This window comes from Anabrus simplex, chromosome 9, assembly GCF_040414725.1.
Source record: "Anabrus simplex isolate iqAnaSimp1 chromosome 9, ASM4041472v1, whole genome shotgun sequence".
In the NCBI taxonomy this organism is placed as follows: Eukaryota; Metazoa; Arthropoda; class Insecta; order Orthoptera; family Tettigoniidae; genus Anabrus; species Anabrus simplex.
This window is the reverse complement of record NC_090273.1, coordinates 11,056,094-11,069,354: the sequence shown is the minus strand read 5'-3', so window position 1 is coordinate 11,069,354 and position 13,261 is coordinate 11,056,094. Positions and strand designations below refer to the sequence as shown.

Sequence of the window (13,261 nt, the reverse complement as noted above, 5' to 3'; positions counted from 1 at the left end):
AGAGAAACCGGTCACTCTCTAGTTGTCTTCCTTGGCCATGATAGGTGGTTATCTTGTTCGAGTTGCAGAAGAAAATTCAATTGTGAATCATGCTTGGGACATATCCTCGGCCACTACTGACAGTCTACTGATGTGCCTCAATAGGATGAAAGATCGTGGAGCATTACGCTACCCCTCAAGAAAATTTGTTTACTTTCTGCAAAATACGTTGAATTTTACGCGTCACCCCGTACGTTATCTGGGAAATACTAATTTAGTTTAAAAAACTAAAAACGTCTTTGTTGTTTCAAAGGTCATTGAGGCATTGAAATGTGACGAGTGTGATCAGAGAGCACGGACCGTAACTCTCATTACAAAACTTTTAAAACCGATACTCGACTATGAAGCTCATAAAATTAAAGATGCCTTTGCCTGGGAAAAGAACTTCAGGACAAAGCCTTTAAGTTGGAAGATCTTAAAAATGTGAGTGATACGAGCAGTGATCATGGTAAGTAATTTTAATGTATCATTTTTATTATTTATTATTTATTGTACTTTACTTCGCCTAAAATAATGCCAAATATCACTTAAATGTGCTTTACTTTACATCCAATCGCTGTAAATCACATTTAGGTGGTCCTAATGTCATTATTTGTAGTTTTTTTACATCTTTAAAAACCAGCATGTACTATTAATTGAGTGTATGTCGCGCGTGCAGCATAGCACAACGTCGAGACCTCTAGCGGACGTTCGCAAAACTACTTGCGACCCGCATTTCTATCGTCCCACTTCCCGGCCTTGTATAGGCCTACCTCGTAGGCAACGGCTATAGTCATTTTACTGCCCTCCAACAATGACAGTATCAATAGAAATTGGCGGACATACCATGACGTCCTCGGTTATTGCAACTACAGATATTTCAAAGAATATTTCCAACCTTCACCTTACAAACCGTAGTTTCTAATGCCGGGCTGAGTGGCTCAGACGGTTGAGGCTCTGGCCTTCTGACCCCAACTTGGCAGGTTCGAACCTGGCTCAGTCATGTGGTACAGTATTTGAAGGTGCTGAAATACGTCAACCTTGTATCGGCAGATTTACTGACACGTAGAAAAACTCCTGAAATTGAAAATCCACAGGCTGTTTCCAGTCGTTCGACCGGGTCAGGAATGGAATGGATGAAGCCCCATCTTGCTGCGAGGATAGAAATTGTGCCGGCTGCCGAGGCCTGTCGCATTCCTCTGGGGCAATGATTAATGACTGACAGATGAAATGTTAATGGAGAGTGTTGCTGGAATGAATGATGACAGGGAAAACCGGAGTACCCGGAGAAAAACCTGTCCTGCCTCCGCTTTGTCCAGCAAAAATCTCACATGGAATGACTGGGATGTGAACCACGGAACGCAGTGGTGAGAGGCCGGTGCGCTGCCACCTGAGCCACGGAGACTCCTGCGGGACTAAATTCAGGCAACTCGGCCTTTCCAAGGACCGTAAAAGTAGTTAGTGGGACGTAAAAACAAATTATTATTATTATTATTATTATTATTATTATTATTATTATTATTATTATTATTATTATTATTTAGTTCCTAAGTTATGTAGTCGAATACACTCCCATGCGACTTGTGAAATTCTAAGCGAGGCCGAACACATGAGCGAAAGGAAGGACGTGCTGTATGTCAAGCAAGTATGAGATATCTTATAGTAAATAGGCCTAAGTAATCTTACAAATGGTAAAAAATAATCACAGGTATTCTTTAAAATTCTAGGGTATTTTACATAATATTCATTTTATTTACTTCGCCGGATACAGAAACATGTCGTAGAGAAGGTGTCTGTTGAGAGGGAAGAAATACGACTTCTTATGCCAGCTAGAATACTCTACAGTAGACTCATTTGAAGAGATGAACCGACAACGAGCTGTTCAATAATGCATTAGACGCCGAGAAAGTTTATTTATTTACTGGACGTGTGGACTGATTTCCCTGCGGAAAACTAGACATGATATTTTAAAATCTCCTACTGGGCGGGGTATTGCGGCGATCCTATCAGTAGCTCTGCTGGCCTTACGTTCAGTGTCCTGGTTCAACAGGTCCATTCGGCGCACCATGTACAATGCAAGCACGTTAATTACACCTGAGCCAGTAGAGTTCTCATTCCTCTGCAGCTGAGATTATAACTTAGTCCATTTACCGTCCAGGGTTGGTCTCCCCCTCGGACTCGGTGAGGGATCCCACCCCTACCACCTCAAGGGCAGTGTCCTGGGTCGGGGGATACAACTAGGAAGGAGGACCACTAACTCGCCCAGGCGGCCTCACCTGCTATGTTGAACACGGGACTTGTAGAAAGGATAGGCAAGCAAGAAGCCTTACATTAGGTACCATCGCGCCATTTGCCTGGAGAAGACGTGGGAAACGAGGGAGAACCACTTGGAGGATGGCCGAGGTGGGAATCGAACCCACCTCTACTCAGTTAACCACCCGAGGCCGAGTGGACCCCGTTCCAGTTCTCGTACCACTTTTCAAATTTCGTGGCAGAGACGGGAATCGAACCCACGACCCCAGTAACCACTTATCAATGGAGCCGGATACGGTTCAAGACTTCATTCCGTTTTTGAATTAAAACAAAATCAATCAAAATCGTCATTTAATGAGTTGTTTCATGTAATCCAGGATGTTTTGACATAATTTCGTAAATCAAGTGCTTCCCGTGAGAACTGTATTTATTTGACTTATCTTGACATTCCCTGGGATGAGTTAATTTTAATGTTAATTGTTATTGTCATGACTGAGTCACTCTTGATCGGGACTGCTGATATGTTTATGTTGACCAGACTCCACGTTCAGAAAATATAACTTACGTTATGAGGAGTCAACCCCGGAACTTAAGGAAATGTAGCAAAGTAACTAGCGGATCATTACACATTTGTACCTCCCACAATTAAACGATGTACGCGATTTTAACAAGGCCACAGAAAACGTAATTTTCACCGCTCGGTATCAGAGTTTTCCCCTGTAAATATTAAACGGAGATTAAATCCGAGAATTTGTAAGAGCAGGAAATTAACTTTGAAGTCTTAGGAAGGTAGCGACGAAGACCTTAAACTGGTATTTCTTGTGACAACACTTGTGTTAAACACTCTTGCAAATCAGTTTAAATTCCTTAATGAATAAGCTACTTGATTTGAATAGGGACCAGCGCTCGCTCAAATCCAATCACCTTCAGCAGTTCCTCTTCTGAAGTAAATGCAGGATGACTCAACTGAAGTGTTCGCCTTACATAAAGGTAGGTATCGAATATCTATTTCCATTTTCAGCAATGTTATCAAAGGGACGTTCCCGGAATGTCAATATTTCCGGAGATTTGGCTGATCAGCGTACTTCCGCCGCGATTCATTCTCAGTTGAACTGGGCATTTTAACAGTGTATGGTTAATTCGCTGGGCTCGGGGACTAGGTATTTTGTGCTCTTCATAATACACATTCATTAATTTGCACACTACACATTACGCTAACAACTCCGCAGGTTAGGGCTAGGATTAAGAAGCAAGCGGCCGTGGCCTTAATCAAGGATTCAGCCAGACCATTTGCCTGGTGTGAAAATAGAAAACCATATCAGGGCTACCGCCTGTGAAGTTCGAACCACCTTCTCTCCAATGGACGCTTACATATGGGTCATCCAAACCATGCAACCAAATCGCTAGGTTACACGCCTAGCATTCGAGTTAGAGCTATTGGCTTGACAAGTACCCCTCATCGGCTGGCTACCTTACTGGAATGAATCACTAACCAGGTGACCGAGCCACCCACTGATTGCTCACATTTCTCCCACTCAGCTCCGATATATAAGGGTTTATAACATCCCACTCGGCTCCGAGGTATGAGGGTTTATAACATACCAGTCGGCTCCGCGGTATGAGGGTTTATAACATCCCAGTCGGCTCCGCGGTATGAGGGTTTATAACATCCCAGTCGGCTCCGAGGTATGAGGGTTTATAACATCCCAGTCGGCTCAGCGGTATGAGGGTTTATAACATCCCAGTCGGCTCCGAGGTATGAGGGTTTATAACATCCCACTCGGCTCCGCAGTATGAGGGTTTATAACATCCCACTCGGCTCCGCGGTATGAGGGTTTATAACATCTCAGTCGGCTCCGCAGTATGAGGGTTTATAACATCCCACTCGGCTCCGCGGTATGAGGGTTTATAACATCCCACTCGACTCCGCAGTATGAGGGTTTATAACATCCCACTCGGCTCCGCGGTATGAGTGTTTATAACATCTCAGTCGGCTCCGAGGTATGTGGGTTTATAACATCTCAGTCGACTCCGCAGTGTGAGGGTTTATAACATCCCAGTCGGCTCCGAGGTATGAGGGTTTATAACATCCCAGTCGGCTCCGCAGTATGAGGGTTTATAACATCCCATTCGGCTCCGCAATATGAGGGGTTATAACATCCCAGTCGGCTCCGCAGTATGAGGGTTTATAACATCCCAGTCGGCTCCGCAGTATGAGGGTTTATAACATCCCAGTCGGCTCCGCAGTGTGAGGGTTTATAACATCCCAGTCGGCTCCGCAGTGAGAGGGTTTATAACATCCCAGTCGGCTCCGCAGTGCGAGGGTTTATAAAATCCCAGTCGGCTCCGCGGTATGAGGGTTTATAACATACCAGTCGGCTCCACGGTATGAGGGTTTATAAAATCCCAGTCGGCTCCGAGGTATGAGGGTTTATAACATACCAGTCGGCTCCGCAGTATGAGGGTTTATAACATCCCAGTCGGCTCCGAGGTATGAGGGTTTATAAAATCCCAGTCGGCTCCGAGGTATGAGGGTTTATAACATCCCAGTCGGCTCCGCGGTATGAGGGTTTATAACATCCCAGTCGGCTCCGAGGTATGAGGGTTTATAACATCGCAGTCGGCTCCGCAGTGTGAGGGTTTATAACATCCCAGTCGGCTCCGAGGTATGAGGGTTTATAACATCTCAGTCGGCTCCGCAGTGTGAGGGTTTATAACATCCCAGTCGGCTCCGAGGTATGAGGGTTTATAACATCTCAGTCGGCTCCGCAGTGCGAGGGTTTATAACATCCCAGTCGGCTCCGCAGTGCGAGGGTTTATAAAATCCCAGTCGGCTCCGAGGTATGAGGGTTTATAACATCCCAGTCGGCTCCGAGGTATGAGGGTTTATAACATCGCAGTCGGCTCCGAGGTATGCGGGTTTATAACATCCCAGTCGGCTCCGCAGTATGAGGGTTTATAACATCCCAGTCGGCTCCGCAGTATGAGGGTTTATAAAATCCCAGTCGGCTCCGAGGAATAAGGGTTTATAACATCCCAGTCGGCTCCGAGGTATGAGGGTTCATAACATCCCAGTCGGCTCCGAGGTATGAGGGTTTATAAAATCCCAGTCGGCTCTGCAGTGTGAGGGTTTATAAAATCCCAGTCGGCTCCGCAGTGTGAGGGTTTATAACATCCCAGTCGGCTCCGCAGTGTGAGGGTTTATAACATCCCAGTCGGCTCCGCAGTGTGAGGGTTTATAACATCCCAGTCGGCTCCGCAGTGTGAGGGTTTATAACATCCCAGTCGGCTCCGCAGTGTGAGCGTTTATAACATCCCAGTCGGCTCCGCAGTATGAGGGTTTATAAAATCCCAGTCGGCTCCGAGGTATGAGGGTTTATAATATCCCAGTCGGCTCCGAGTTATGAGGGTTTATACAATGCCAGTCGGCTCCGAGGTATGAGGGTTTATAACATCCCAGTCGGCTCCGCAGTGTGAGGGTTTATAACATCCCAGTCGGCTCCGCAGTGCGAGGGTTTATAACATCCCAGTCGGCTCCGCACTGCGAGGGTTTATAACATCCCAGTCGGCTCCGAGGTATGAGGGTTTATAAAATCCCAGTCGGCTCCGCAGTGTGAGGGTTTATAAAATCCCAGTCGGCTCCGCAGTGTGAGCGTTTATAACATCCCAGTCGGCTCCGAGGTATGAGGGTTTATAACATCCCAGTCGGCTCCGAGGTATGAGGGTTTATAAAATCCCAGTCGGCTCTGCAGTGTGAGGGTTTATAAAATCCCAGTCGGCTCCGCAGTGTGAGCGTTTATAACATCCCAGTCGGCTCCGAGGTATGAGGGTTTATAAAATCCCAGTCGGCTCCGCAGTGTGAGGGTTTATAACATCCCAGTCTGCTCCGCAGTGTGAGGGTTTATAACATCCCAGTCTGCTCCGCAGTGTGAGGGTTTATAACATCCCAGTCGGCTCCGAGGTATGAGGGTTTATAACATCCCAGTCGGCTCCGCAGTGTGAGGGTCTATAAGATCCCAGTCGGCTGCGCAGTATGAGGGTTTATAACATCCCAGTCGGCTCCGCAGTATGAGGGTTTATAATATCTCAGTCGACTCCGCAGTATGAGGGTTTATAACATCCCAGTCGGCTCCGCAGTGTGAGGGTTTATAAGATCCCAGTCGGCTGCGCAGTATGAGGGTTTATAACATCCCAGTCGGCTCCGCAGTATGAGGGTTTATAACATCCCAGTCGGCTCCGCAGTATGAGGGTTTATAAGATCCCAGTCGGCTCCGAGGTATGAGGGTTTATAATATCTCAGTCGACTCCGCAGTGTGAGGGTTTATAACATCCCAGTCGGCTCCGCAGTATGAGGGTTTATAACATCCCAGTCGGCTCCGCAGTATGAGGGTTTATAACATCCCAGTCGGCTCCGCAGTATGAGGGTTTATAAGATCCCAGTCGGCTCCGAGGTATGAGGGTTTATAACATCTCAGTCGACTCCGCAGTGTGAGGGTTTATAACATCCCAGTCGGCTCCGCAGTATGAGGGTTTATAACATCCCAGTCTGCTCCGCAGTATGAGGGTTTATAACATCCCAGTCGGCTCCGAGGTATGAGGGTTGATAACATCCCAGTCGGCTCCGAGGTATGAGGGTTGATAACATCCCAGTCGGCTCCGAGGTATGAGGGTTGATAACATCCCAGTCGGCTCCGAGGTATGTGGGTTTATAACATCCCGGTCGGCTCCGAGGTATGAGGGTTTATAATATCTCAGTCGACTCTGCAGTGTGAGGGTTTATAACATCCCAGTCGGCTCCGCAGTATGAGGGTTTATACAATCCCTGTCGGCTCCGCAGTCTGAGGGTTTATAACATCCCAGTCGGCACCGCAGTGTGAGGGTTTATAAGATCCCAGTCGGCTCCGAGGTATGAGGGTTTATAATATCTCAGTCGACTCCGCAGTATGAGGGTTTATAACATCCCAGTCGGCTCCGCAGTATGAGGGTTTATAACATCCCAGTCGGCTCCGAGGTATGAGGGTTTATAACATCCCAGTCGGCTCCGAGGTATGAGGGTTTATAACATCCCAGTCGGCTCCGCAGTATGAGGGTTTATAACATCCCAGTCGGCTCCGCAGTATGAGGGTTTATAAGATCCCAGTCGGCTCCGAGGTATGAGGGTTTATAATATCTCAGTCGACTCCGCAGTGTGAGGGTTTATAACATCCCAGTCGGCTCCGCAGTATGAGGGTTTATAACATCCCAGTCGGCTCCGCAGTATGAGGGTTTATAACATCCCAGTCGGCTCCGCAGTATGAGGGTTTATAACATCCCAGTCGGCTCCGCAGTATGAGGGTTTATAAGATCCCAGTCGGCTCCGAGGTATGAGGGTTTATAATATCTCAGTCGACTCCGCAGTGTGAGGGTTTATAACATCCCAGTCGGCTCCGCAGTATGAGGGTTTATAACATCCCAGTCTGCTCCGCAGTATGAGGGTTTATAACATCCCAGTCGGCTCCGAGGTATGAGGGTTGATAACATCCCAGTCGGCTCCGAGGTATGAGGGTTTATAACATCCCTGTCGGCTCCGAGGTATGTGGGTTTATAACATCCCAGTCGGCTCCGAGGTATGAGGGTTTATAATATCTCAGTCGACTCTGCAGTGTGAGGGTTTATAACATCCCAGTCGGCTCCGCAGTATGAGGGTTTATACAATCCCAGTCGGCTCCGCAGTCTGAGGGTTTATAACATCCCAGTCGGCACCGCAGTGTGAGGGTTTATAAGATCCCAGTCGGCTCCGAGGTATGAGGGTTTATAATATCTCAGTCGACTCCGCAGTATGAGGGTTTATAACATCCCAGTCGGCTCCGCAGTATGAGGGTTTATAACATCCCAGTCGGCTCCGAGGTATGAGGGTTTATAACATCCCAGTCGGCTCCGCAGTATGAGGGTTTATAACATCCCAGTCGGCTCCGCAGTATGAGGGTTTATAAGATCCCAGTCGGCTCCGAGGTATGAGGGTTTATAATATCTCAGTCGACTCCGCAGTGTGAGGGTTTATAACATCCCAGTCGGCTCCGCAGTATGAGGGTTTATAACATCCCAGTCGGCTCCGCAGTATGAGGGTTTATAACATCCCAGTCGGCTCCGCAGTATGAGGGTTTATAAGATCCCAGTCGGCTCCGAGGTATGAGGGTTTATAATATCTCAGTCGACTCTGCAGTGTGAGGGTTTATAACATCCCAGTCGGCTCCGCAGTATGAGGGTTTATAACATCCCAGTCTGCTCCGCAGTATGAGGGTTTATAACATCCCAGTCGGCTCCGAGGTATGAGGGTTGATAACATCCCAGTCGGCTCCGAGGTATGAGGGTTTATAACATCCCTGTCGGCTCCGAGGTATGTGGGTTTATAACTTCCCAGTCGGCTCCGAGGTATGAGGGTTTATAATATCTCAGTCGACTCTGCAGTGTGAGGGTTTATAACATCCCAGTCGGCTCCGCAGTATGAGGGTTTATACAATCCCAGTCGGCTCCGCAGTCTGAGGGTTTATAACATCCCAGTCGGCTCCGCAGTATGAGGGTTTATAACATCCCAGTCGGCTCCGAGGTATGAGGGTTTATAACATCCCAGTCGGCTCCGCAGTATGAGGGTTTATAACATCCCAGTCGGCTCCGCAGTATGAGGGTTTATAACATCCCAGTCGGCTCCGAGGTATGAGGGTTTATAACATCCCAGTCGGCTCCGCAGTATGAGGGTTTATAACATCCCTGTCGGCTCCGAGGTATGAGGGTTTATAAAATCTCAGTCGGCTCCGCAGTATGAGGGTTTATAACATCCCAGTCGGGTCCGAGTTATGAGGGTTTATAACATCCCAGTCGGCTCCTCAGTATGAAGGTTTATAACATCCCAGTCGGCTGCCATATCCCCCACTCGGCTCCGAGGTATTAGGGTTTATAACATCCCGGTAGCTCTCATATATCCTACTCGGCTCGAAGGTATAATGAATAGGAAAATAGGGCAGCGGGTAAGCTACTACGAACATCATAGTGGCAGAATGATTGTCGTCAAGATATACACCAAACCAATGCCTACTACAATAGTGCAGGTCTATATGCCTACTAGCTTAGCGAATAATGAGGAAATCGAAAGAATATATGAAGAGATAGAAGATTTAATACAATACGTAAAAGGTGACGAGAATCTAATTGTGATGGGAGACTGGAATGCAGTGGTGGGCCAGGGAAGAGATGGTAGTACGGTAGGAAAATTCGGATTGGTACAAAGGAACGAAAGAGGAAGTCGGCTGGTTGAATTCTGCACTGATCATAATTTCGTACTTGTCAATACTTGGTTCAAACACCACAAACGACGGCTTTATCCGTGGACAAGACCTGTAGTCACTGGAAGGTATCAAATAGACTTCATTATGGTTAAGCAGAGATTCAGAAACCAGGTGTTGAATTGCAAAACTTTTCCAGGAGCAGACGTGGACTCTGACCACAACTTGGTCATGAAATACCATCTGAAGCTCAAGACATTTAAGAAAGGAAAGAATGCAAAAAGATGGGATCTAGACAAGTTGAAAGAAAATACTGTGAGGGACTGTTTCAAGGAACATGTTGCAAAAGGACTAAATGAAAAGGCTGAAGGAAACACAATAGAGGAAGAGTGGATAGTCATGAGAAATGAAGTCAGGAGGGCTGTTGAAGAAATGTTAGGAAAGAAGAAAAGATCAATTAAGAATCAGTGGATAACTCAGGTGATACTAGATTTTTCTGATGAACGACGAAAATACAAGAATGCTAGAAATGAAGAGGGCAGAAAAGAATACAGCCGATTAAAGAATGAAGTGGGTAGAAAGTGCAAGGTAGCTAAAGAAGACTGGCTGAAGGAGAAGTGCAAGGATGTCGAATGTTGTATGGTCCTAGGAAAGGTAGATGCTGCATACAGGAAAATCAAGGATATCTTTGGAGAAAGGAAATCTAGGTGTATGAATATTAAGAGCTCGGATGGAAAGCCACTTCTAAGGAAAGAAGACAAAGTAGAAAGATGGCAGGAACATATCTAACAGTTGTATCAAGGTAAAGATGTAGATAATTTGGTTCTGGAACAAGAAGAGTCTGTTGATGCTGATGAAGTGGGAGACCTAATTTTGAGGTCAAAGTTTGGTAGAGCTGTGAGCGACCTAAATAGGAACAAGGCACCTGGAATTGATGACATTCCCTCTGGATTATTGACTACCTTAGGAGAAACCAGCATAGCAAGTTTATTACATTTAGTGTGTAAGATGTATGAGACAGGAGAAGTTCCATCCGATTTTCGGCAGAATGTTGTTATACCTATTCCCAAGGAAGTCTGTGCTGACAGGTGTGAAAGCTACCGCACCATTAGTTTAGTATCTTATGCTTACAAAATTTTAACACGTATTATTTACAGAAGAATGGAAAAGCAATTTGAAGCTGAGTTGGTAGAAGATCAATTGGCTTCAGAAGAAATGTAGGAACACGTGAAGTAATCCTGACTTTACGTCTGATCTTAGAGGTTCGAATCAAGAAGGGCAAAAAGTATTGACACAACCTATGTTCCCCAAAATATATGTATACAGGAAACGTGAAAGAAAATAACATGTGTAGTCCTCAATATAATGTACAACCAAACTGTAATGCACTGTCATCACAACAATAACACAAAAGAAGTATGTATTTACACAAGGACATCCACTTTAAGACTGCAAAACAAGTATTGGCACAGTATACTGTAGGTGTTCGTGCGCACGTTTCAGTATCGTTTATGCAAGCCATTAGCACGAATCACAGTCTCTACACGTTTCGGCATTGAATGCACCAACTTCATCGTTTCAGGTGCAATTGCCGACCATCTATCTTGTAGAACCCTCTTCAGTTCTTCTTTATCAGACGGGCAGCGCTTGGCCTTTTCTCTTCCAAGATGATCTTACAAATGCTCGGAGCTGTGTGGTGGAAGAAGAACTCGTCTGGGGGCATTTTACAGTAACCACTCACGAATTGTGTTTGGGGTCGTCACCCTGTTGGAAATGGAAGACCCCATCCAGGCCGAGCATGTCTACACTGTTGGATAAATTATCCCGCAACACACCAATGTACTTTTACTGATCCACATGTCCTTCAATAAAGGTCAGCTTTCCAACTCCCGAGGATGCGATGGACCCTCAAGCCATAACATGTCCACTACCATGCTTTACTGTTGGTGCTGTGTGTTGTTGGTGTAATTCGGTGTTAGCTTTTCGTTACACTTTCTTTCGTCCGTCAGAACCAAACAGGTTGAACTTCGACTCGTCTAAGGATATGACAGTGGCCCAGAATTCCAGCCATTTTCCACAACATTCCATGGCAAACGCAATGCGTTTCTTCCTATTTACCTCAAAGATGTATGGTTTCTCTCGTGGGGATCTGCCCTGCATATCAGCGCTATGCAAGACATTCCGTACTGTCTGTGCACTCGCCGTATTGTTAGATGTTGTGGCGACGCCCGCAGCTAATGAGGCAGCATTTATTGTCGAATCTTCTTGGACTAAACATTCGACACACCGTCTCTTTCGTTGTGTGAATATTAGTGGGCGGCCTGATCTGACGTTGTTTGCTGTAGATCCATGCTCCTTATATTTGCGTATAATAGTTCGCGCAGTGGAGAAGCTGATAGTAAGCATTCTACCGATCTCTCCGCAACCTCTGCCATGTGAGTGCAATAACACAATGTTCTCTCGAACGGCGGACGTATGTTCTCCTTTCTTTGGTCCCATGTTGACAATACTGAGCACTACCACATCTACCGCCAGACTGACTGGTAAACAAGCCATTAGTGCCGATACAGACACATGACCTTGTGTTCCATGCTGTTTAGACCAACGAAGCGTACGAGGGCTCCACTGTGCCTGGCGGTTCTAATACTGTATTTTCCTTTCGAAATCGCTAGTTGCTCGTGTCCCTGCGTAATATCGTACATATTATTGTGTATCTACCGTATCTCTGTCTACGTGCATATCTTGCATGTTACTTTGTCGTTCATTGCTCCCAATAGCACAACAACATGGGATTCGTAGATCTAGAAAAGGCATTCGATAATGTTGATTGGACCAAGCTATTTAAGATTCTGAAGGTGATTGGTATCAGATACCGAGAACGAAGACTTATGTACAATCTGTATAAAAATCAGTCTGCAGTGATAAGGATCTAGGGCTTTGAAAAAGAAGCGGCAATCCAGAAAGGAGTGAGGCAAGGCTGCGGTTTCCCCCCTCCTTTTCATTGTTTACATAGAACAGCCAGTAAAAGAAATTAAAGAGGAATTTGGAAAGGGAATCACAATCCAAGGAGAGGAAATCAAAACCTTGAGATTTGCCGATGATATTGTTATTACATCTGAGACTGCAGAAGATCTTGAGAAGCTGCTGAATGGTATGGACGAAGTCTTGGGTAAGGAGTACAAGATAAAAATAAATAAGTCCAAAACAAAAGTAATGGAGTGCAGTCGAACGAAGGCAGGTGATGTAGGAAATATTAGATTAGGAAATTAAGTCTTAAAGGAAGTAGATGAATATTGTTACTTGGGTAATAAAATAACTAACGATGGCAGAAGTAAGGAGGACATAAAATGCAGACTAGCACAAGCAAGGAAGAGCTTTCTTAAGAAAAGAAATTTGCTCACTTCAAACATTGATATAGGAATTAGGAAGATGTTTTTTGAAGACTTTCGTGTGGAGCGTGGCATTGTATGGAAGTGAAACATGGACGATAACTAGCTCAGAAAGAAAGAGAATAGAAGCTTTTGAAATGTGGTGTTACAGAAGAATGCTGAAGGTGAGATGGATAGATCGAATCACAAATGAAGAGATACTGAATCGAATTGGCGAGATGAGATCGATTTGGCTAAACTTGACGAGAAGAAGAGATAGAATGATAGGACACATCTTAAGACACCCAGGATTTGTTCAGCTGGTTTTTGAAGGAAGTGTAGGTGGTAAGAGCGGTAGGGGTA

At 45.7% G+C, this 13,261-nt stretch overlaps 2 protein-coding genes across 2 annotated transcripts in view; both read left to right on the top strand.

The window, feature by feature from the left end:
• Positions 1-13,261, top strand: part of Gpb5 (Glycoprotein hormone beta 5) — a 73,995-nt gene that overhangs the window by 19,347 nt on the left and 41,387 nt on the right. The window lies entirely within an intron of this gene.
• On the top strand, positions 9,363-11,382 carry LOC137502179 (craniofacial development protein 2-like). The gene is made up of 2 exons (XM_068229222.1): positions 9,363-10,157; positions 11,113-11,382. The coding sequence occupies exons 1-2, from the start codon at positions 9,363-9,365 to the stop codon at positions 11,380-11,382; spliced, it is 1,065 nt and encodes a 354-aa protein (XP_068085323.1).

Excerpts from the sequence above, each read along its gene's own strand:
- LOC137502179 (XM_068229222.1), top strand. The coding sequence starts at position 9,363 with ATGCCTACTAGCTTAGCGAATAATGAGGAAATCGAAAGAATATATGAA. Across the intron at positions 10,158-11,112 it reads TGAAGGAGAAGTGCAAGGAT|GTGCAATTGCCGACCATCTA; the intron begins GTCGAATGTTGT and ends TCATCGTTTCAG.